At 44.1% G+C, this 21,575-nt stretch overlaps 1 protein-coding gene across 3 annotated transcripts in view; it reads right to left on the bottom strand.

The window, feature by feature from the left end:
- Positions 1-20,449: 20,449 nt before the first annotated feature.
- KAZN (kazrin, periplakin interacting protein) overlaps positions 20,450-21,575 on the bottom strand; it is a 153,368-nt gene continuing 152,242 nt past the window's right edge. For all 3 annotated transcript variants that reach the window (XM_069946534.1, XM_069946535.1, XM_069946536.1), the window contains one exon: positions 20,450-20,947. In XM_069946534.1, coding sequence (XP_069802635.1) covers positions 20,780-20,947 — 168 coding nt within the window. In that variant the 3' untranslated portion in view covers positions 20,450-20,779. The remainder of the gene's footprint in view (positions 20,948-21,575) is intronic.

Genomic DNA, 21,575 nt, shown 5'->3' with positions numbered 1-21,575 from the left:
GTTCGGCCGGCCTCCCGAAGACTACGTCATTGTCCCAAGATGGCGGACAGGGGTCGACACGAGATGCAGTGAGTACAATGCACCACACTTCCGGGTCTAGCGTGGGTGGGGGGAAACACGGGGAAGGGGGCCATTCACATACATAACATACATTACAAAGTTGTATAACTTTGTAATGTGTGTTATTTTGTGAATAAATGTTTAGCGCCGCACTACCCCTTTAAATAGATAAATAAATACACAACATCAAATCCACTGCAGATTATGTTATATCTTTATTTTTTAGGTGTTGATGATCAGGTTCATATATTTAAGGGAGTAGTAAGCACACTGAAGCAGAATTTACTACAGAAACATAGAAGATTGTTGGCAGAAAAAGACTATCTATTTTGCTCTTTTAGTATTTCCCTTTTTATTATCTTAGGATAGATATACTGGGGGAGATTTATCAAACATGGTTTAAAGTGAAACTGGCTCAGTTGCCCCTAGCAACCAATCAGATTCCACCTTTCATTTTCCAAAGAGTCTGTGAGGAATGAAAGGTGGAATCTGATTGGCTGCTAGGGGCAACAGAGCCAGTTTCACTTTACACCATATTTGATAAATCTCCCCAACTGTGTTTCCTAAAAATTAGACAGTGCCTTATATTCATTTTTGCTTCCAAAAAGGCTCTATGGGAGGACATTTATGAAACTGGTGTAAAGTAGAATTGTCTTAGTTGCCCCTAGCAACCAATCAGATTCCACGTTTCATTCCTCACAGATTCTTTGAAAAATGAAAGATGGAATCTGATTGGTTGCTAGGGGCAACTAAGACAACTCTACTTTACACCAGTTTGATAAATCTCCCCCTATGTCTTATTTTCGGGGGATGTCTCATTTCTCTCCCCCCCCCCAACCCCTTCGGAATACTAATATCCACAGTGTGACCAGCAGCGGGACCAGGAGCGTGCGGTGGGACGTGCATCACATGACCTCCGGCGTGCGTCTGGATGTGCGGCAGGAGGTGGGGGCCATTCCTGTGGCACCAGCTGTGAAGGTCCACAAGGAAGGGGATCACGTGAGTCCCGGGGGGCAGCAGGTGAGGCGGCAGGCAGGCCGTTTAGTTAGGGGGGGATGCCTTACATTAGGCTAGTTGGGGTGTCTTATTTTAGGAATATGTCTTATGTTCGGGGAATGTTTATATGTATGTTTGTAGTGACCCCCGGATGATGTTGTAGCGGTGGGCCGGCCGGCCACTTGCTAGGTGGAAGTGCGGTGCCACTTCTTGTGGTGGATGGCCGAGACATAGCCGGACGTTAAGGGTTGTCACATGACGCCAGTGCCTGGTGGGCACACAGGTCTGATGGTACGCCTGCTTTTAGAGTGTAAGGTCGGTTGTACCCTTTTTCCCTGTGGTCGGTCTCCTGTCAGGTTGCTGCTGGGTCCCTTGGGATAGTGTAGTCACAGGTTGTCAGAGCGGTGTAATGACCCTCCCGAATAGTAGTAGGACCCGTCACCCACAGAAAGGGGAGATGTCCCAAGGTTGCGGTGTATATGCTGTGCAGGTGGTAGCGAATAATCACAGACTCAGTTGATAACGTTGACTGGGTTTACTACTTGTAAATGTGCAGCAGGAAATACAACGAAACTTGATACAGTTCCAATAAATACACAAACATAAAACCACCAAATCTGGGGGATAAGTGCTGAGTAGGATGTAGTAGAGTTTAAAGGTTGTACTGAGGTAGTAGAGAGGAGGGTGCAGTGAGAGTCTAAACCCAAGTAGTAATGTGCTCTGCCGGGAGGTTCCTAACCAGCGTGTAGGGTGCGCTGTTGTTTGGTGGAAAGAGTGCAACAGAAGAGTGGATAGGAAAGAGGTGATAGGACAGAAGAAAGGAAAAATCCTACTGGACTACAGAATCTGGTACACATACATACAATAACCCTTTGGGACACTTCAGCTGTGCAGCTTCCATACTTTAGTTATACGATACACCGACATCTAGTGGTCATCTTTAGTGATACTGTAGCTGCGATAAGACCACAAAAAGTACAGACTTTTACGAAGGGTGTGGATAGTAACACCACCCCTAGTGGGACACCACATGTTTATCTCTGGCAGGTTTACATTCAGTTATTGTAGATGTACCTACATCTGCTGAAAGTTTCTTTCAAGCATCTACTACTCTTTCATTAAAGTAATATTATCTCACGTTGCTTCTGATCTTTCCCCCAACTAATCTCTCACTGTGTCCTCTTGTTCTTGAGTTCAGTGCATATACATCTACAGGATGTATATACACCGCTATCCATGATATGTGGGGGATGATATATTGTGTGGGCAGCTGGAATTTTAATGCCAGGGCTGATTTTAAGTCCCAGTCCTTGCCTGGAACTGTCAATCAAACAATCACGTTGGACTTTTTAGGACTTGCGTAGAATTCGCATGATCTACCGTTACCGCATATACGTCATTGCTCTGGAGAAAGGGATCAGCTGCCATTTGCCCTATCGTCTCCTCAGAACTGTGAGTGCAGGGCTCATATATAGCAGAATCGTATTGGATTATCAGTACTTGTATATCAGAATCCGCTGATCCTCAGGCTGGCCGGCTGCAAGCACAGCAATGAGCGCTACCTCCTCTTTCCGCCCTTCTTTATATATTACAGAGCGAGCTGGCGTAATGCGGCCCCTGGGTGACATTAGCCGGTTGCAGCTTAATTACACGTCGGCCTAAGCTGAAATGAATCATGAAAGGTAAGTGATGACTGAAAAGAGCCGCCTCGTGTCAGCAGAGCTTGTTCTGGGAATGTGTCCTGAGCCATTGTTATAACTGAGCTCAATGAGCCAGAGACACTAAATTAATAGAAGACCGGCAATGTTCACCTGAAATTTTTGTTTTAGAAAGAATTTAGAGGGGAATTTTGGCGGGACCGTCTAATGTGTTTAGGGCCCTTCTGACTCTCCCGGACAGATAATATCTAGGGAGAGAAGGATCAGGCATGTAGAGTTTCAAATGCCCAGTCCTTTTGTCACAATATGCTGTCACCAGAGGTGTCTGGAAACAGCAGGGGCGGATTATAATGTGGTCAGCTTGGGTGGGCCTACGGCTGTCCAAAACACCCTCAATATCAAACTACACTGCTACAAATAGCACTGCACCGGAGGATCCTATAGTGGGCTCCTGAGTGATGTGCTGCACTACAGTGCCAGCCCGGGAATCCGAATGAGCGCACTATTCAATTTTTTGTGCCCTTATTTGTGCACACAGAATTGACCCTCCATCAAGGTGGCCTGGACGTCCAGCACAGACAGCATCTCTAGCATGCGCTGCCTGTGCTGGAAGACAGAAGAGGAGAGAGTGCGCCGAGAGCGGAGTAGCAGTAATGGGGGGGAAGGGATGAGTCGTGGCTGGAAGGGGAGCTTCGTTGGTTTTTTTATCTATTTATCATGGGGGGCGGCCATCACTACTATAGGGGCACTACACACAGGAAACCATGGAACTGGGAAGGCATCTACTATAGGGAGCAACAGCACAGGTGTCCATCTACTATAGGAGGCAGCATCACATGGGTCAATTGCACAGGGAGCCATCTACTATAGGAGGCAGCATTACATGGGTCAATTGCACAAGGGGTCATCTACTAGAGAGGGCATCAGCACAGGGGACCATCTACTATTGGCTGCAGAACAGGAAATTATGTACTATAGGGGACAGCATCCAATGAATAAAGTACATTGGATCTGGGACTGTGCTCCTTTCCTCGTGCACCACCAGCTGACACGGAGTGCCGCTCTAATTCTTCTCCGTAATACTATATGGGGGCATAAAGGGGGCCTAATATGACATAGGGGCACCGAGTTGTGCCTACCCACTATATGAAGGCACAGAGAGGCTAATATACAGATGTGGCATTTTTAAAGAGATGAGGATGTCTAAAATGCTAGTCTGGCAGATTCCGTGGAGACTAGGTGTGGCTGGGAGAAGTCCCCCATGCCCAATGGAGAAAACACAAATTAAGTAATTAATCAGAGTAGACGCCCCCTGAGAGTCATTGGATATAACTGCACTGCAATCACTTATATGGTCTGCAGGGCCCCTATATGGTCACTGTATGAGGTGATATTGGTCTTTGTACAGTGGATTTTTTTCAGTTTCAGAGTGGTGGCATTAGTCAGTATGTGGTGGTGATATTAGTCCCTTGTAAACTGGTACTGTTGGTATTATCGTGCTCAGTTTAATGGATTTGGTCAGTAACAGTATAGTGCTAATATGTATGGTGATATTTCCTTCCATCCAAGTCCATCGCTTTGTTCCCAAAATCTTGCTGGTGCCATTCTTTGAAGAAAACAGGACATTTATTCTGGTCAGCAGTGTCAAAAAGGCGGGACATAGTGCGGCCATGTCTCTATGCATTTCAGTACGACCACTGGGCTGCATTATGTCCCCTTTCACCATATGAATCTTACACATACTCCATTGCCAGTGAGGCAGCGCAGGTGCACCGCCCGGGTGGACAGCCTAGAGCCCAGGGTACATTTAATCCACGCCTGCTTACCCCTCCTATTTCCATTGAAAACACATAACTGACTATTCATGTGTATGGAGAGCGATAGCTATTACATGTGTATGGCTGCCTTAAGGCCCTCACTGTATACAGTTACTTGGAGCCCATTGTGCCACACATCAAATGTCCTTAAAAAAGGGCCCATACACATGGCTGTATTACAGATCTGTATTGTATAGATCCATAATAATGCAGTTCAGGGAAGAAACAGAGTGCTGCACATCACACCTATGGCTGATACTAGTGCCGCTAGGCTAAATAAAAAACACATCAGAATTTTGTGTATGAATTGATCAAGCCATACTGCCCCATGTACCTCGTGCCGGTATCTGATACACATGGGTCCCTACACTAAGTCCACACCGTGCCAGTCAGTGGCCACCAACCCGTCAGTCAGTGGCCACCATAATAATGCTACCATAGCTTAGGCCTCATGTACACGTTCCTTAGCCTGTCAGTAGCCGGAAACCCATAGCTATGGACAGGATGAAATGCATCCATAGCGTGTCCACAATCACGGACATCAACAAACAGTGATCCACGGATAGTGATGCTCGGATCGAGGTCCAGTGCATGTATGGAATGTGCGCACCGGGGCCATTTAAATGAATGGGTCTGTAGGGCTGTCCACAATTTACTGTGGGCCTATAAAACACTGAACTGCCAATGCACATGGAGGCTTGTTTTTCCATAGATTCAGATGCGCGCTGTAGTACAGAAATATTCTCAGCTAGCAGCAATATATAGAAGAGAATGCACATATGGCAGCATACAGATGGACAGAAAAAAAACTGCATGCGACATATAGATTTTGCTTTAAGTATGCTTTGCTATGGTAATATGCAGGATAATAGAAATATCAAATGGGTGACGGATGCGGCACCGCATCATGGTCTCAGTTATAAATCCCGTCCTACTGTAAATGTGAACGGATTCTTATAGCAGGGATACATACAAAATAAACAGTCCTCAGGATCCCCACACGTGCGCTGCACACACCCATGTCATATACATTTCAACGGTGGCCTCATATTCTTGTGTGGCTTTCCAGAATTTCTAGTTATATGTATAGCAGAGATGTGAGATAAGACTGACGGAGGAAGGGACACACCTTTGCCTGTGTACACCTGACCTCCTGTATACACCTTCTCTGCCAGGACACACATGCCTCTTTGCACAGTGCCTAGATCCAGTATTCATGCTGCAATTGGACAATAGCGCCACTCCTGTCCATAGGCTTTATCTGGTACTGCAACCCTGTTTCATTTAGGCCTTTCGCATAAGATTCCAAAAAAAAAAAAAAAAATAGACACGATTACTTACGGGTAATCTTGTTTTCAGTAGCCCATGACAGCACCTCCCACTGCAGGACAGGAAACCTGAGGATATAAAAGTTTGACACCTCTCCACAGACCTCAGTTCGTTAACAAGTACTCCAGCGGCGATAAACATATAACACAACATAACACAAAAATTTTTACAGCCACCTCTAGCTACATTTTAACGGGCAGGGTATATTTGAGGGGTGCTGTCATGGGCTACTTAAAACAAGATTACCCGTAAGTAATCGTGTCTTTACCCTACCGCCCATGACAGCACCCCTGGAGATTTGTAATAGAAATTTATTAGGGGGGGGGGACTACGGCCGAAAGGACTTTTCGGCCAAAGGCAAGGTCAGAAACTGGTCTAAGCTGAACACGATAGTGTTTAAAAAATGTATGAACAGAACTCCAGGTGGCAGCTTTGCAAATTTGATCTAATGAAGTGTCTGCTCTCTCTGCCCAAGAAGTTGCTATTGACCTGGTTGAGTGGGCAGTGAAGAATGCAGGAGGCTCTATCTTTTTACTAGTGTAGGCTAGAGAGATACACTGCTTAATCCACCTACTAACCGAAGCCTTAGAGGCCGCTTTCCCCTTACTTGGGCCTGAAAACTGCAGTAATAGGTTTTCTGAGGACCTGAACTCACTAGTGACCTCTAGATATTTAAGCAGAGCCAAAGCAGAGCCAAAGGTGGGCTCCTTTTGATTTTTTGGAGCATTGCAAAAAGAAGGGAGAATAATGTCCTGGTTCTTATGAGATTCTGAAACTACTTTAGGCAAAAAAGTGGGAAGAGTTTTCATGATCACTCTGTCTTCAAAGATCTGAGTGTAAGGAGGATGAGCAGATAACGCTTGTAGTTCGCCTACCCTTCTTGCTGTAGTTATGGCGAGGAGAAAGGACATCTTAATGGTTAACATTTTTATCGACAGATCCTGCAAAGGTTCAAAGGGGGGTGCCGTTAGAGCATCCAGAACTAAGTTTAAGTCCCACTGAGGTACTGTAACTCTCCTTGGAGGATTTAGCCGGGAGGCGGCAGTAATAAACCTTTTAACCAGGGAGTTGTCAGCCAACTTATAGTTTAGAAATGAGCTTAATGCAGAGATTTGGACCTTCAAGGTACTTGTACTTAAGTTCATGTCCAGTCCCGCTTGGAGGAAACTAAGAACTAAGGGGATGTTAGGCTGATCTAACGGATCCTGGCTACCCTTCGAGAATCAAAGGAAGGCCCTCCAGACACGAAAGTAAATGTTTGAGGTGACGTCCTTCCTACTAGCAAGTAGGGTATTGATTACACCGTCCGAGAAGCCTCCTCTTCTTAGGATGCCCCGCTCAGCATCCAAGCAGTCAAGTGGAGACTCCGGGATTGTGGGTGCACTACTGGGCCCTGCAACAGGTGATCTTCTATTTCTGGAAGAACCCATGGCTGACTTGTTGACATTTTTCTTAGGCAGGTGAACCACGGCCTTCTTGGCTAGAACGGAGCTACTAGCAAAATGGTCGCTTTGTCCTCTCTGATTTTTTTGATGACTCTTGGGATCAGTTTGAAGGGGGGGAATGCATACCCTTTTTCTCTCCCCCAATTTAGGGAGAATGCGTCTACTGCCGTCGGATGTTCCAGAGGATTTAGAGAGCAGAACTTGTGTAGCTTTCGGTTCTGTCTCGTGGCAAAGAGATCTATGGACGGGTTGCCGAACCTTTTTGCTATGAGGAGGAAGATCTCGTTGTTTAGGGACCATTCTGTTTGATTTAGCTGTACCCTGCTTAGGAAGTCCGCCACCCTGTTTTGTTTTCCTTTTAGATGCACTGCTGCCAGCGACCTTAAATTCTCCTCTGCAAAGGAAAAAATTTGCGATGATAGATTCAAAAGAGTCTGTGATCTTGTGCCCTCCTGCCCGTTCACGTATGCAACTGCTGTTGTGTTGTCCGTGTAGATCAGTATGTGATTGTGGCGGATCTGAGTTTTGAATGCTTGCAGGGCCATCTGGATAGCCAACAGTTCCTTGTAATTTGAGGATGAGTGCTTGACTTGAGGGGGCCACTGACCTTGTTTCATCTGGTAGTCCATATGAGCCCCCCAACCCCAAGGACTTGCGTCCGTTGTGATTCTCAGTAATGGATGTGGTGACCAATGAATGCCCACTGATAGGTTGATTGGATCTAACCACCACCGAAGTGACATTCTTGCTTCGGATGAGAGGGGGAAAGGCAGGTCTAGTGTCTCCTGTGCGCCGTTCCAATTGGCCAGATGTTCTGTTGTAAGGGTCTTGTTCTGAATTGGGCCCATCTTACTGCTGGGATTGTTGAGGTCAAAAGACCTAAGACAGACATTGCCTCTCGCAAGGATGGTCTGAAGGTTAAGAAAAGGTTGTGAACTTTCTCTCTGATTATTTGTCTCTTGACCTCCGGCAGGTATGACATTTGGACTGTAGAGTCCAGTAGGACTCCTAGGAAGATGCCTTTGGGTGATGGAATCAAATTTGACTTTTTTGTGTTGATGTTCCAACCCGAAGACTTTATGATTTGTGAAGCTTGGTCCAGATGGAGAAGGAGAGACTGAACTGAATCCGAGATGAGGAGGAAATCGTCCAGGTAGGGAACTAGAACGATATCTTTCGTCCTTATAAATGCCGCCATATCTGCCACAATCTTTGTGAACACTCTTGGTGCCTGTGAGATTCCGAACGGTAGTGCCCTGTACTGGTAGTGGCCCCATTGTCCCTTGATATTCACAGCTAGCCTCAGGAATTTCTGATGAGATGGATGAATCGGGATATGGTAATACGCATCCTCTAAATCTATGGATGCCATCAGGCAGTTTGGAAATAAGAGATGCAGAGCAGATTTCAGCGTTTCCATGCGGAACTTTTTGTATTTTAGATGAAAGTTCAGACCTCTTAGATTTATAATTACTCTGAAGGAGCCGTTCAGTTTCCTTACTAAAAAGAGGGGAGAATAGTACCCCGTCCCCCAATGATCTTCGGGAACTGGTACTATTACGTGTTTGTGAATCAAGGAGAGCACCTCTAATTCCATAGCTGCTTGCTTCTCCTTGTCTGAGACAATTCTGGTGGGAAGATATCTGTCTCTCGGGATACTGCTGAATTCCAACAGAAGACCCCGAGACACAGTATTTAGCACCCAGGGACTGGAGGAGATCTCCCCCCAGGCTGGGGCAAAAAGGGACAGACGTCCCCCCACCGGACAAACATCATTGTGGGTTTTTGGTTTTGTCCCTCCCGGAAAAAAGAAACCTTCTACCTTTACCCGGGGCTTTAAACCTCTTATTTGAGTCCTGTCTAGGACGGATGGGCCTTTTATACTGTTTCTTGACCTGGGTCTCCTGGGCTTTACGTTGACCGGGGAATCCCTTTTTTCTGTCTGAGGCCTTCTCCAGCAAGGAGTCAAGGACTGGACCAAAAAGAGAGACTCGCCGTCACACGGGATGGCACATAACTTTCCTTTGGCTGCGACATCACCTTTCCATGTTTTCAACCAGAGGGCTCGTCTGGCTGAATTTGAAAGCGCTGCTGCTTTTGCTGACATTCTCAGAGAGTCTACGGAGGCATCAGCCGAAAAATCCGCTGCTTTGGACAATACTGGAAAGTCATTAAGGATACTGGCAGAGGCATTATCATTGGTTAGTTGTGTTTTTAGATCATTCAACCATACCCTTAGAGACCTAGCTACGCAGGTAGCCGCCACACTGGTTCGTAGTGTACTAGTCGTGGCCTCCCAGGTCTTCCTATTGAAGTGATCCGCTTTCCGGTCCATAGGATCTGGCAAAGAGCCTAGATCCTCAAAGGGCAGGCTATCCTTTTTTGCCAACCTGGCTATGGATGCATCCACTGCTGGGGCTTTTTCCCCAGGTTTTACAATCTTGCTCTTCAAACGGGTATTTTTTATTGTAATAACGTGGTATAAAGAATTTTCTATCAGGGGTATCCCATTCTCTTTTAATTAGGGTCTTAATACTTGAATGTAGAGAGAATGTTCGTCCTTTTTTGGGGGCTAAGTCCTGATATAGAGCATCCTCTGCGCATAGTAGAGGTATCGGATCGTCTATATTCATAGATGAACGGATAGCTTTTATTAACTGATCCGTATCCTCGGCCGGAAACCATGTTTTACTGGAAACCGGTTCTTCCTCTACATCAGAGACTGCCTGTATCTCCCCTTCTTCTACGTCCTGCCATTGCATAACTGGGGATGGCTCGGACTGCACTAGGCTACCCGAGGGACCCGGGACTTCCTGCTGAGCGGGAGCCTGCATCTGGGAGAGGGAAGTTCTGATTTAATCTCTGACCATCTGTTTTAGACTATCAGCCAGAGACCTGGATTCCTGGGCTACCATACGATCTACACATGTGGGGCACACAGACCTATGGTAATCCTCACTCAATTCCTTTTTACATTCTCCACACTTCTTGTGACGGTGTCGCTCAGAAGATCTAGATTCTTTAAGACTATGGGATGATCTCTAAACATAAACACAATAAATACCCCGTTACTAAAACGTATAAAAAAGCGGACCTCTCACCCCTGTATTGTCTTCAGCTGGTATCGGACTAGAGGTCCTGGAGGCTCTTTTGTCACTCCTTTCACTGCGTTCATGGCATCCTCGTTCCCCTCCTGCAGGTTCCGACATGGCTCAGGAGGTGTACCAGCAAGGTCCAGAAAAAGGCCGGCTGGCGAGGGTCTCGGTGCTCCGGGCGCTGGAGACATCAGACCCCGGACGGAGGCCCCGAGAGATTGATAAAGCCGCGGCCCCGGCGCTGACGCCGGAAGTGACGCACCGGCCAACAACGTCATCACGCTGCCGGACATACTTCCCATACTGCCTCTCGCGCGCGCTCAGACGCCGGGCAATCCCGGAAGTACGCATACTTGGATGCCTCGTTCCCTGGAAGCCGCAACCCCCAGCCGGGGATCACTGCCTCCAGTCGGAGCCCCGCCACAGTCCGGAGAGACCCATCGCCGACTTCCAGGCTGCTCACCAGAAGAGCCTTACACCTGCAGGGAGCCCCACTCTGCCCGACGCAAACGGAGGACCTGCGGCCCCGGAGGTATCGACTTCTGTTCTTCACTCCCGATGGAGCCTCCTCAGACCTCCCATCCGCAAGGACAGGAAACCTGAACTGAGGTCTGTGGAGAGGTGTCAAACTTTTATATCCTCAGGTTTCCTGTCCTGCGGTGGGAGGTGCTCTCCAGGGGTGCTGTCATGGGCGGTAGGGTAAATATATATATATATATATAATTTGTTTTTTTTTGTTGTTGCTTTTCATATAGATGTTTTAAATACCCTAGCTAGAACATGCCATTTTGACTGCTGCTCCATTTCACAATAGAAACCATCTAGTCCGCCCTTTTAACATTTCCTTTCTTATTATCTTAGGATAGATATGTGTTTATACTAGGCAGGATTACATTCATTTTTATAGATTTACCAACCTCATCTGCTGGAGTTTGTTTTACGCATCTACTACTATTTCAGTACAGTAATATTTTCTCACGTTGCTTCTGATCTTTTCCCCCAACTAATCTCTCACTGTGTCCTCTCGTTCTTCAGTTACATTTTTTTACTTAAAACATTTCCCTCCTGAACTTAAAGGTTTCGATCATGTCCCCCCTTCCTCTTCTTTCCTCCAGACTATACAGATTCAAATCCTTAAAGGGGTAGTCTGGCAGGGGGGCATTTTTTTCCTGACATCGGGGAGTAGGTGGCTGAGGGAAACAACATCCACTCACCTCCCCGGTTCCAGCGGCAGGTCCCGCATCTCGGAGCTCCGGTTCCCGGAGGGGAGGTGAGTGGACGTCGTTTCCCTCATCCACCTCCTCCCTGGTGTCAGGAAAAAACATGGCCACTTTTCCCTCTCTCTTGTCTCCAGATTGGGTGGGGTTTAAAACTCGGTTCCATTGAAGTAAATGGAGCTCAATTGCAAACCACACCTGAACTGGAGACAAGAGTAGGGGGAAAAGTGGCCATGTTTTTGAAGTGCTGTAAAACCCCTTTAAATTCTTTCCTGATACACCAGGGGTACAAAGAACCCCAATACTTTGATCAAAGGGGGTTCAAGCACTCAAACCCCCTGATTAGACACTTCTCAAAAATATCCATATAGGTGATAAGCATTTTTGATTGGGGGGGGGGGACCCTTGAACTGTAAAGGCCTGAGCTGCAATACCCCACATGGAAAGGTGTGGCGCTGTTTCTAGGGAAAAATATAGCCAGTATTTATATATATATATATATATATATATATATATAAAAAATAATAATAATAATAATAATAATTTGACATACATAAATTGTCATGAACTACGTCTCTTCTACAAGGTCTTATTCCTCCTTCATACTGCAAACATGACTGGGGCCACTAGGGGGAGCTCTTCAGCAACATCATTATATTCTACTGCATCAGATTCATTACATCCTTTACTGTTTGTTTTGTTCATTACTACGTGCTGGTTACTGGTGCCTGGGGGGTTCTAGGGATCATATGCCGCATAAGACGACACCAGTATTATAAATGGCACATGTCGGCTGAGAGGCCTGTTAAAGATTTCCCATTAGGACCCATGAGGTTACATTTCTGCATCTAATCCCCCTAACTAAGCCCCTTTAACATGTCACATATGAGAAGCGTTCTCATTTTCCCACCCATAAAGATCAGGGTTGAGTGTGTGAAATGTTCAATAGCGGAACGTAACAGCTTACAGAGCGCTGCAGAATTGGCAGGAGGAGAGGTGTGTTTGGACATGAGATGCGGCCCTTATGCTGAATTGGATTACACAAGATAATAGATCTCCGGATAAAGGAGCAATGTTATTTCTTTGAGATAATGTGACTGTGGGGAGTCGACTCCGAGTCAAACAACAGGAAAGACGGTCACGAAAGGAATGAAGGGAAAACATCTCAGAAATGTTCTGTGAGGAAAACAAAAAAAAAAGACAAGAGGGTCTTTCTATAAAGCAGTGATTTGTTTTGAACAAGGTCCATTGATTAGAAGAGTCCCCAAAAATGATGAGATGTCCCAGCGATCAGCAGTAATATGGGGAGGAACAACAGTGTAAGCAAGGAATGGAATAAATATATTATGTGTGTGTATATATATATATATATATATATATATATATATTCTTACCTTTAAATATAAACTGTGAAATCTTGTATTAGTATCGTGGTCAGCAGTGGGTCCAAAAAATGAAAAAGAAGCAAGGTGCTTCCTCTCCCTGGCCATTCAGCACATAGCACCTACTGTGCTGATGAAAGTGTACTGGATTCCATTCAGGAGGCAGCACTGTGTACATAAAATGGCAGGAAAAAATATTTGCAAAATGAACATTTGTCCATTGTGTTATGGGTGGTCAGATATGAGCAGGAATTCTTAATTTACAAGTTGAAGTTTATACTTATAGCAAATCCCTAGGAACCAGTGTCAGAAGGGGCTACACAAAACAATTAAGAATTTAGAAAATCCACTGCTGAAGTTGGATAAAGCCCTAAGGCTATGTAGAAAACATGGATATAGTCATTGGCTGTATCCATGTTTTCCAGACAACCTTAGAGCTTTATCCAAGTTCAGCAGCCCCCGCTAATCAAATGCCGATCGATCAGGTTCAGATGGACTCGAGCATGCTCGGGGTTCGCTTATCTCTAATCACAGACCTATATACAGACCTGAATAATCACTGAACATGTGAATTTTAACTTTTTTATTTTTTAATGTTTTTATCCAACTATATACATACACAGACATATATATATATATATATATATATATATATATATATATATATATATATATATATACACACACATGTAAGAATAAAAACGGATCCTTTTTTTTTTTTTAAACTTTTTTTTGTATACTGCTACCAGCTCTCCTCCAGTGCCCATCCTCCTTAAAGGGGTAGTGCGGCGCTCAGAAATTATTCACAGAATAACACACATTACAAACTTATTTAGTTATACAACTTTGTAATGTATGTTAAGTCTGTGAATCGCCCCGTTCCCAGTGTCCCACCACCCCCACCCTTGTACCCGGAAGTGTGATGCATTATACATTACCTGATCCGTGTCAAGGGCCGTCCGCCATCTTGTGCCAAACGTCATCTTCGGACGGACGGACGGCCGAGTCGCTGCCGCCCATCCCCCCTCCGACGCGTCACAACTGTGCTCAGCCATGATTCACTGAGCACAGTTATGCTCAGCCGCCGATCGCGGCTGAGCATCGGATGACGCTGCAGAGGGCGGGTGGCATTCGGGACAGTCGGAGCTGTTCGTCGTCCGCCCGAAGAAGACGTCACTCGCTGAAGATCGGAGACGGGTGTACTTCTGGGTACACGGGTGGGGGTGGTGGGACACGGGGAAGGGGGCCATTCACAGACATAACATACATTACAAAGTTGTATAACTTTGTAATGTGTGTTAGTCTGTGAATAATTCTTTACCGCCGCACTACCCCTTTAAGGACTCTGTGGAACTGCGGCGATCCTCTGTGGCAGCGAGTAACTTGGACTTATTTCTTCTCTCTGCTGCCGAAGGAATAAGTATGAAGGAGACTGCAGCGCTCTCCTACTTCGGTGTTCAGGCAGCCTAGATCCTGCGTGCAGAGACTTAATGGGGTTATCCAGCCCTACAAAAACATGGCCACTTTCCCCCCTACTGTTGTCTCCAGTTCAGGTGCAGTCTGCAATTGAGCTCCATTTACTTCAATGGAACAGAGTTTCAAAACCCCACCCAAACTGGAGACAACAGTAGGGGGAAAGTGGCCATGTTTTTGTAGCGCTGGATAACCCCTTTAAAGAGGATGTATCATCTGACCCAGGGATAGAACGGCGCTGTCACGGGGAAGCCGATGCTGCGGTCCGTTTTTTTGAACCACGGCTCGGTTCCAGTGTACGGCGCCGTTCTATCCACGGGTCCCGGGCTGGTGCTGAAGCACAGGAGGCAGGGCGGCCCGCCCCCAGTGGGAGGAATCCCTCGCCCCTGTATGACGCGGCTCCATGGATTCTAATGAAGTCGTGTCATAAAGGGGAGGGAATTCCCTCCCACTAAGGGGGGGCCAGCCCACCCCCTGTGCTTCAGCACGGCTTCCCCGTGACGGCGCAGTTCTATCCCTGAATCCGATTAGAGGATTTATCTGATGGTACATCCTCTTTAACCCAAATGGTGAGTGCCTCAACTCCCCTGGGCCTTGTCCAGCCATGTCCTGCCACCATCTTGTCTACACATGGCACTGGATGGTGTATGACCACTTCTTCCCTCTGACCCCTAACCCCTTCACCGATAGCAGCCAGCACTAGTACCAACACCTGCAGGTTTGCAGCCTCCTGGGGAATTGTGTGTGGAGGAACAGTTAACTTATTAACCTCTTCTTTACTGATACAGAACACCTTACCTACCTTTTTTTTGGGTTGTGGAACGAATTGTCCGTGTTTCAATAATTTTTTATGGGAAAAATTTCCTTTGATATACAAGTGGTTTTGAATACAAGCACGTACCTGAAACAAATTATGCTCGTAATCCAAGGTTTCACAGTATATAAGAAAAAAAACCTTCATGGCGAAATAAAGACTCAAAATACACACAAAAGACACCAAAAACCTAAAACAAACCAGCAATATCTTAAAATAAGCTTTATTTGTTTCTTTTAGCCTTCATGCCTTTAGAATTCCTCCCCCTCAGGCAGGGGGAGGTTTATATAACTAATGATACCAATCATCTTTAAACTATGTATTCTCGTTCTCTTAAATAGACCATTTTCTTAGTAACATTTTTTATTTAATTTTTTTTTTAGAATTATTTCCTAAGCATGTAATGAAAAATACTAAACCATGAGCTTTTTTAAAAAAATAAAAACACAGAAAAAAAAAAAGAAAGCTTTATAAAACATTTTCGTCTGAACGGCAGAAACTGAAACGGGTCGGTTTCCTTTCCTATAGGTCAGACGGATCCCTTTAAAAAGCTGTAACGTTGTTAAGCCACTGATTCCCAGTGATCACGCACATCATATGAACAAGAAAACAAGATTTAGATTTTATTTTTTTTTAAGACTAAATATCCCTTTAAATAGGGCGCACTAAATTCAAAAATACCATCTAACATTATCAAATGTTTCATGTTACAGTTTTCAGAGGTTGACATTCATTTTTTCTTGTCAGAAAAAAAAAATAAAAATAAAATTTTTATTTTTACAATAAAATTGGCAGCATTATACACATTGGTGTACAAAAAAATAAAAATAAAAAAAAGAGAGAGGGGGTAAGCACAGAGCTGGCCACAGGCAACTCAACCAGTCTGAAACAGAGACCGAATACAAACTAAGGGCCCTATTCCACCAGACGTTCGAATCTAAACGATAATCGACCGAACGAGAAATCGTTAATCGCTTTATAAGACCTGGACCTATTTTTATCGTTGCTCGTTTGCAAAACGTTCGCAAATCGTTCGCGAAATAGCGAAGAAAAAACGATCGCAGATATGATCATAATTAACGATTATCGTTCCATGGAAATGAGTGAACGTTTTCAGGTCTTTCACAATAGCGGTCGTTTGAGATCGTTAACGATTATGCGAACGATAATCGTCCGGTGGAATAGGGCCCTAAGGGCTCTATTTGTTAACGATAAACGATCCAAACGACCGCTATTGCGAAAGACCTGAAATAGTTCACCCATTTACATGGAACAATAATCATTCTTCTTGCAGTCGTCTTTATTGCGTTCGTCACTACTGCGAACGACGTCTTATTCAATGAGAACGATATGCGAACGAGCAACGATAAAAATAGGTCCAGGTCTTATTAAACGATCAAAGATTTCTCGTTCTGTCGTTAATCGTTAACTGCTATTCAAGCAAACAATCATCGTTTAGATTCGAACGACTTAACGATAATCTGAACAATAATCGTCCCGTGGAATAGGGCCCTTAGTTACTAGAATAAACTCAGATTTGAAAAAAAGAATGCCCAACAAAATAGACTGTATGTCTTCTGCTGCCAGCTGATACCGCCCGACCCTAAATTTCAGCATTTTCACAAAAAAACAAGATCATCAATAAGCGCGGGTTTGACTGTTTTTGACTGTTTTCGCACCAAGCTAATTGGAATTTATCCAGGGTTGTATATACAATGATGACTGAAACATACAATGCTATTAAAAATAGGTTTTACCATCATAGGCCAGGACTGTTTTAAGGGCTCTTTAGATAATATAGGGTTTTTGTTTTTTTTTGTACAGTGGTTTGGGTAAGAAATATATATCATGTCGGAAATGCAGATCCTACCGAGAGGGGGAGAAGAGCTACATCTCAGAGAGGTTAAAGATGGCCATTCACCTTCAATAATTGAGAGATCCTGTATTCCCAATGGAAGGGTTAAGCTGCAGTCAGAGAGCTCTGGCTATGGCTTATCTCTCCCAGAACAAAGGAGTCTGGCAATGATTTTTTTTTCATCACAGCCAACTCCTATCTCCACAGACATCCTCTGTTGGGGGGACGGTATCTCCCCCAATCCCTCATAAACACTTATGTCCATACATTCTTAATGTAGAGCGGAGAGGTAAGGTGATTTTTTTTATTTTCTCTGATTACCGATAAACAATTGCAAACTAGAGCTTTTGGGAATAACCCGAAATCATTCGCCATAATATACAGAACGATAGCCGTTAGTTATTATCGCAAAAACGATCGATCGTATACTCTATTATACGTATGATCGTAATTACAAACGTGTACATACAGCGAATGATTGAAGATTTTATGGTCAGTTAAAAAGATGCAATCAATGACACACGAACATGTTTTCATTGGTCGTTGAAGCGTTGCCTGCCTACATGGAAAAATCATTGCTTAAATACTAACTATATAACAATTTTTTGCTCAATAATCTTTCCATGTAATAGGGCCTTTAGGGCCGTTCTGTCCGACAATCTTTTGGTATAATGGTGTAAGCTGTTGAGTCTGGTCATAATTGCAAGCGACCGTCAGGAGTGCTTGCAGTTAAACGGATATTTACAGAACCTGGGAGGCCCGAGTGCTGCAAACGATGACAGTTCAGAGGGCACAGTGTATTGCAGGAGTGGGCAATGGGGCCCCCTGACATGGTGGGCCCCATAGCAGCCGCTATGGCTGCTATGGTGGCAGTTACGCCCAGTGTTGGCGTTTCGAATTTGGTGTAAATTACAGGGGACATGTAATCCAGCCTGTAGCTGACATAGATTTCAGCATGTGGTGCACATACAGTCAATGATGTGCCTAATTTATTGAGATGACTGAGCCTCTTTAAAAGGTTTTTCTAGGACTTTTTAATTGACGGTCTATCCTCAGGCTATGCCACCAATATCAGATTGCTAGTGGTTTAGCACTAGGCACCTCAGCTATTTGCCAGATTAGGGAAGCCCCTATACACAGTGCACAAAGACAAAAGCAGACAGCGCCAAACATTCCATAGTGGCCATGCTGCGTTACTACAGCTCAGCTTCCACTCAATTCAACCCAGCATCCGGCACCAACACAATTTACACTTAGACCGCCATATGAAATGCTAGCCTAAGGGTCCTATTACATGGCTCTATAGATCTCGTAGATCGGCACTGATTTACAGAGCCAATTTCAAGGCTCATATGGGCAGGGCTGCATGAACGATTGCTGGAACGTTTGTACGTTCATTTGCTTCCACCAGTTATCAGCCTTATCCCAAAGGGAGAAGCATAGCCGACAAGCCTGTCTAAAAGAAGCTATCAGCTTTTGCACAATTGTAAACTTATCAATGGCCCTGGTACAAAGGGTCATATCACCATGTCTGGCCGATAATCACCCAGTGTAATTGGGCCCAAAGTAACCCCCCCCCCCCCCCCCCCCCCCACAAAAAAACAAACAAAAAAAAAAAACAACAACAAAAACTTACATTTATTTTTATCATGGATAACTTGAAACTTTGTATCAAGGGAAGTAAAAGGATTCCTTACTATAGTAAAATTTAATTCTAGAGATGATCCACATAAACATTGGAGATATCATTTAGTCTAATTAGAAGAAAACTTTATTCTCCCTCCATCTGTTGTGGATGAAAAAAATTGTAGAATCTGCATTTTAAACATGATATATAAGTCTAACCTTCTTGGGGCAGAAACTTAAAGTGCACACAAAATCGCCCTTGTACTAGGAAGATCGTAATTCCCTGGTCTGAGCCATTAGACACGGGTTATCATAGGTTCTTAGTCCCTAAACGGGTACTGTTACCTTTTAGATGTCCCCGACACCTCACCAGATGTTGATCAACTGGAACCAGACATGAACCCAAACTCACGCAGATCAAATTTTCTGAAATGTCTCTAGGACACAGGAAGTTTTCTTAAAGTGACAGGGACACTTTCAGGCGTTCTGCTGACAGCCATCTCTCCCGATCTCTCCAAACACAGGTACGATTGGTTAGGCCTGCATGTGTCCTGTATGGGACAGCAGGCATCTCTGGTGGCGGTTTACAATCCAGAGAACAAAAGCATAGGGCCTTTAAAATCCAAACATGCCTGATCCTTCCCACCTCCATCGTCATTAGTCATGGAGCCCTCAATCACACTCAATGGTTGGTCAATCCCTATATACTCCCCAAAAGCTTGGGTATGTTGCTGGTGCATTTTAAGTATCCGCCCCTTTATATAACAGGATAATCAACTAAACAGAATGACAAAAAAGAAAAAACAAAAATTACAAAAATTTCAGGAAATGTGCATCATAAATAGTAATAAAGTAATAAAGTACACCCGATGATCAGAATCTACATACAAGAATTAAAAGCCATAAATACTGTGGAGATGGTAAAAAATAGTGGATTTTGGAAGACATAACCAAGTGAATATTAAAATTTTTTAAATTATTCGTGCGATTTTGGTTGAGCTGCAATAAAATGTGACTGAGCCCACCCACATCCATGACAGGGAGGGGCCGCAGCTTTAGAGCACATATGATATAAACATACCCTTCATCCTTTAGGAAAAATAGAACTTCAACATTTACTTTTTTTTCTATAATTTAGATATAACAACTTTGTGCATTTATGCAAATAAATACAAAAAAAAAAATTACAAAAACATAAAAGGAAATTTTTTTTTGTCTGGCAGGCATTAAAAGTTTATAGAGTGACTGCTGCCGGCACAGTGCAGGTAGCCATATTGTCTGAATCCAAAGCAGCCTTTGTAACAGTGGACACTGCTGAAACACTCTGTGCTGCAGTGACGCCACTAGATCCAAATGGACCGATAGGCTGAAGATTGGATTAGGCCCGGCTGTCTTGCCCTGTGTGTAAGCATAATGATACATCTTAAAACTTCATTTCGAGAAAGTTGGTTGAAACTTCCCGAATAAAGATCTGTATATATATAATTTTCTTTTCTTTACAAAGCGCTGGCACACCCCTGAAACAGGATAATGTCATTCAAAACATCGCAGATACAGAATGCATCACACTATGGGTTAAAAAAAAAAATTTGCGCTCAGGACAAGACACTACAAGCACAAAGTGCACAGTTTCTGTTATTTACAAATACACAGTAGTTTTCAAGTTTCAAAAAGGCAAAAAAATAAAACTAAACAAAAAAAACAACTAGACCCACTTCCCAAATTAAAAAAATCCACAAAAATGATAATAAATCCAGTAAGGACAAAAGTTACAATACAACAGCATCGCTAAAAGGACAACAATCGACATCTTTATACACTTCTTTATGTACAGCAATTACAGGATCAGCGATGCAAATAAAAACTTAACAGAAAAAAACAAAAAGAAGAAGAAAAAAAAAAAAAAGTCCTCAATAGAATAAAAAGGCTCACTTGACTGGTTCGGACTTTGTAAACGGGCACATACACCCTTTCACATATACACACACAGAATAAGCAGGTTGCAGAGACAGTCACCAGTCCGCATCCTCTTCAATGTAATAGTCAGGTGTAGTACCATCAAAGAGACCAGGGTCTAAGGACTTCCTCTGTTTTCCCCTTGCAAAAACCCTTGAAATGGACCCAAACCCCATCTTCTCCTTCTTCTTCTTCCTCTTCTGGTCTTCCAGGTCTTCTAAAGACTGGAAAAAAAAGGAAAGAAAAGGCAGTTATGGCCGATGTTCTGCCTTTTGGGTACATGCAGACATGCTTATGGGTATATCAAGCTTTATCGTACAGAAGCAAAGGAGGATTGGGAGAAAGCGGCTGGAGGATTCATATCAGGAAACATGCATTACTTCCTATAGAGGTGATAGACACCAGCCATGCAAATGCTGCCATCTGCCCACTACATAACCAAAGCCATAAACTGGGTGTTTGCACCCCAACATTCGCATATTGATGACCTATCCTTGGACAGATAACCCCTTGTAGTCTAAAGCTGGCCATACATTTCATATGAAAACTTTATGGCTCACGGTCAACTGGTTGTTTGGCCAGTGTCCTTGAAAATAAGGATCTCATTAAAAACTTTTTCACCCCAAATTCTTTAAATGTAGACTTCCACAGGCCCCCACAATTCTGCTCTCTTCTACAATGAGTTAATGTACAATATTTAAGAGGGGTTTCCCATTTCTTTGGTGCCCATAATGGAGGCTCTAAAGTTTCCCAGTTTCATGGACTCCACAGTTTTTTCTACATAGAAAGGAAAACTTTTACATGGGTTCCTGGGTTATTGAACTATCATACTCCAGGTGGCTTAGCAGTTCC

Source organism: Dendropsophus ebraccatus, chromosome 12 (assembly GCF_027789765.1).
Source record: "Dendropsophus ebraccatus isolate aDenEbr1 chromosome 12, aDenEbr1.pat, whole genome shotgun sequence".
Classification (NCBI taxonomy): domain Eukaryota; kingdom Metazoa; phylum Chordata; class Amphibia; order Anura; family Hylidae; genus Dendropsophus; species Dendropsophus ebraccatus.
This window is presented reverse-complemented; position numbering and strand designations above follow the sequence as displayed.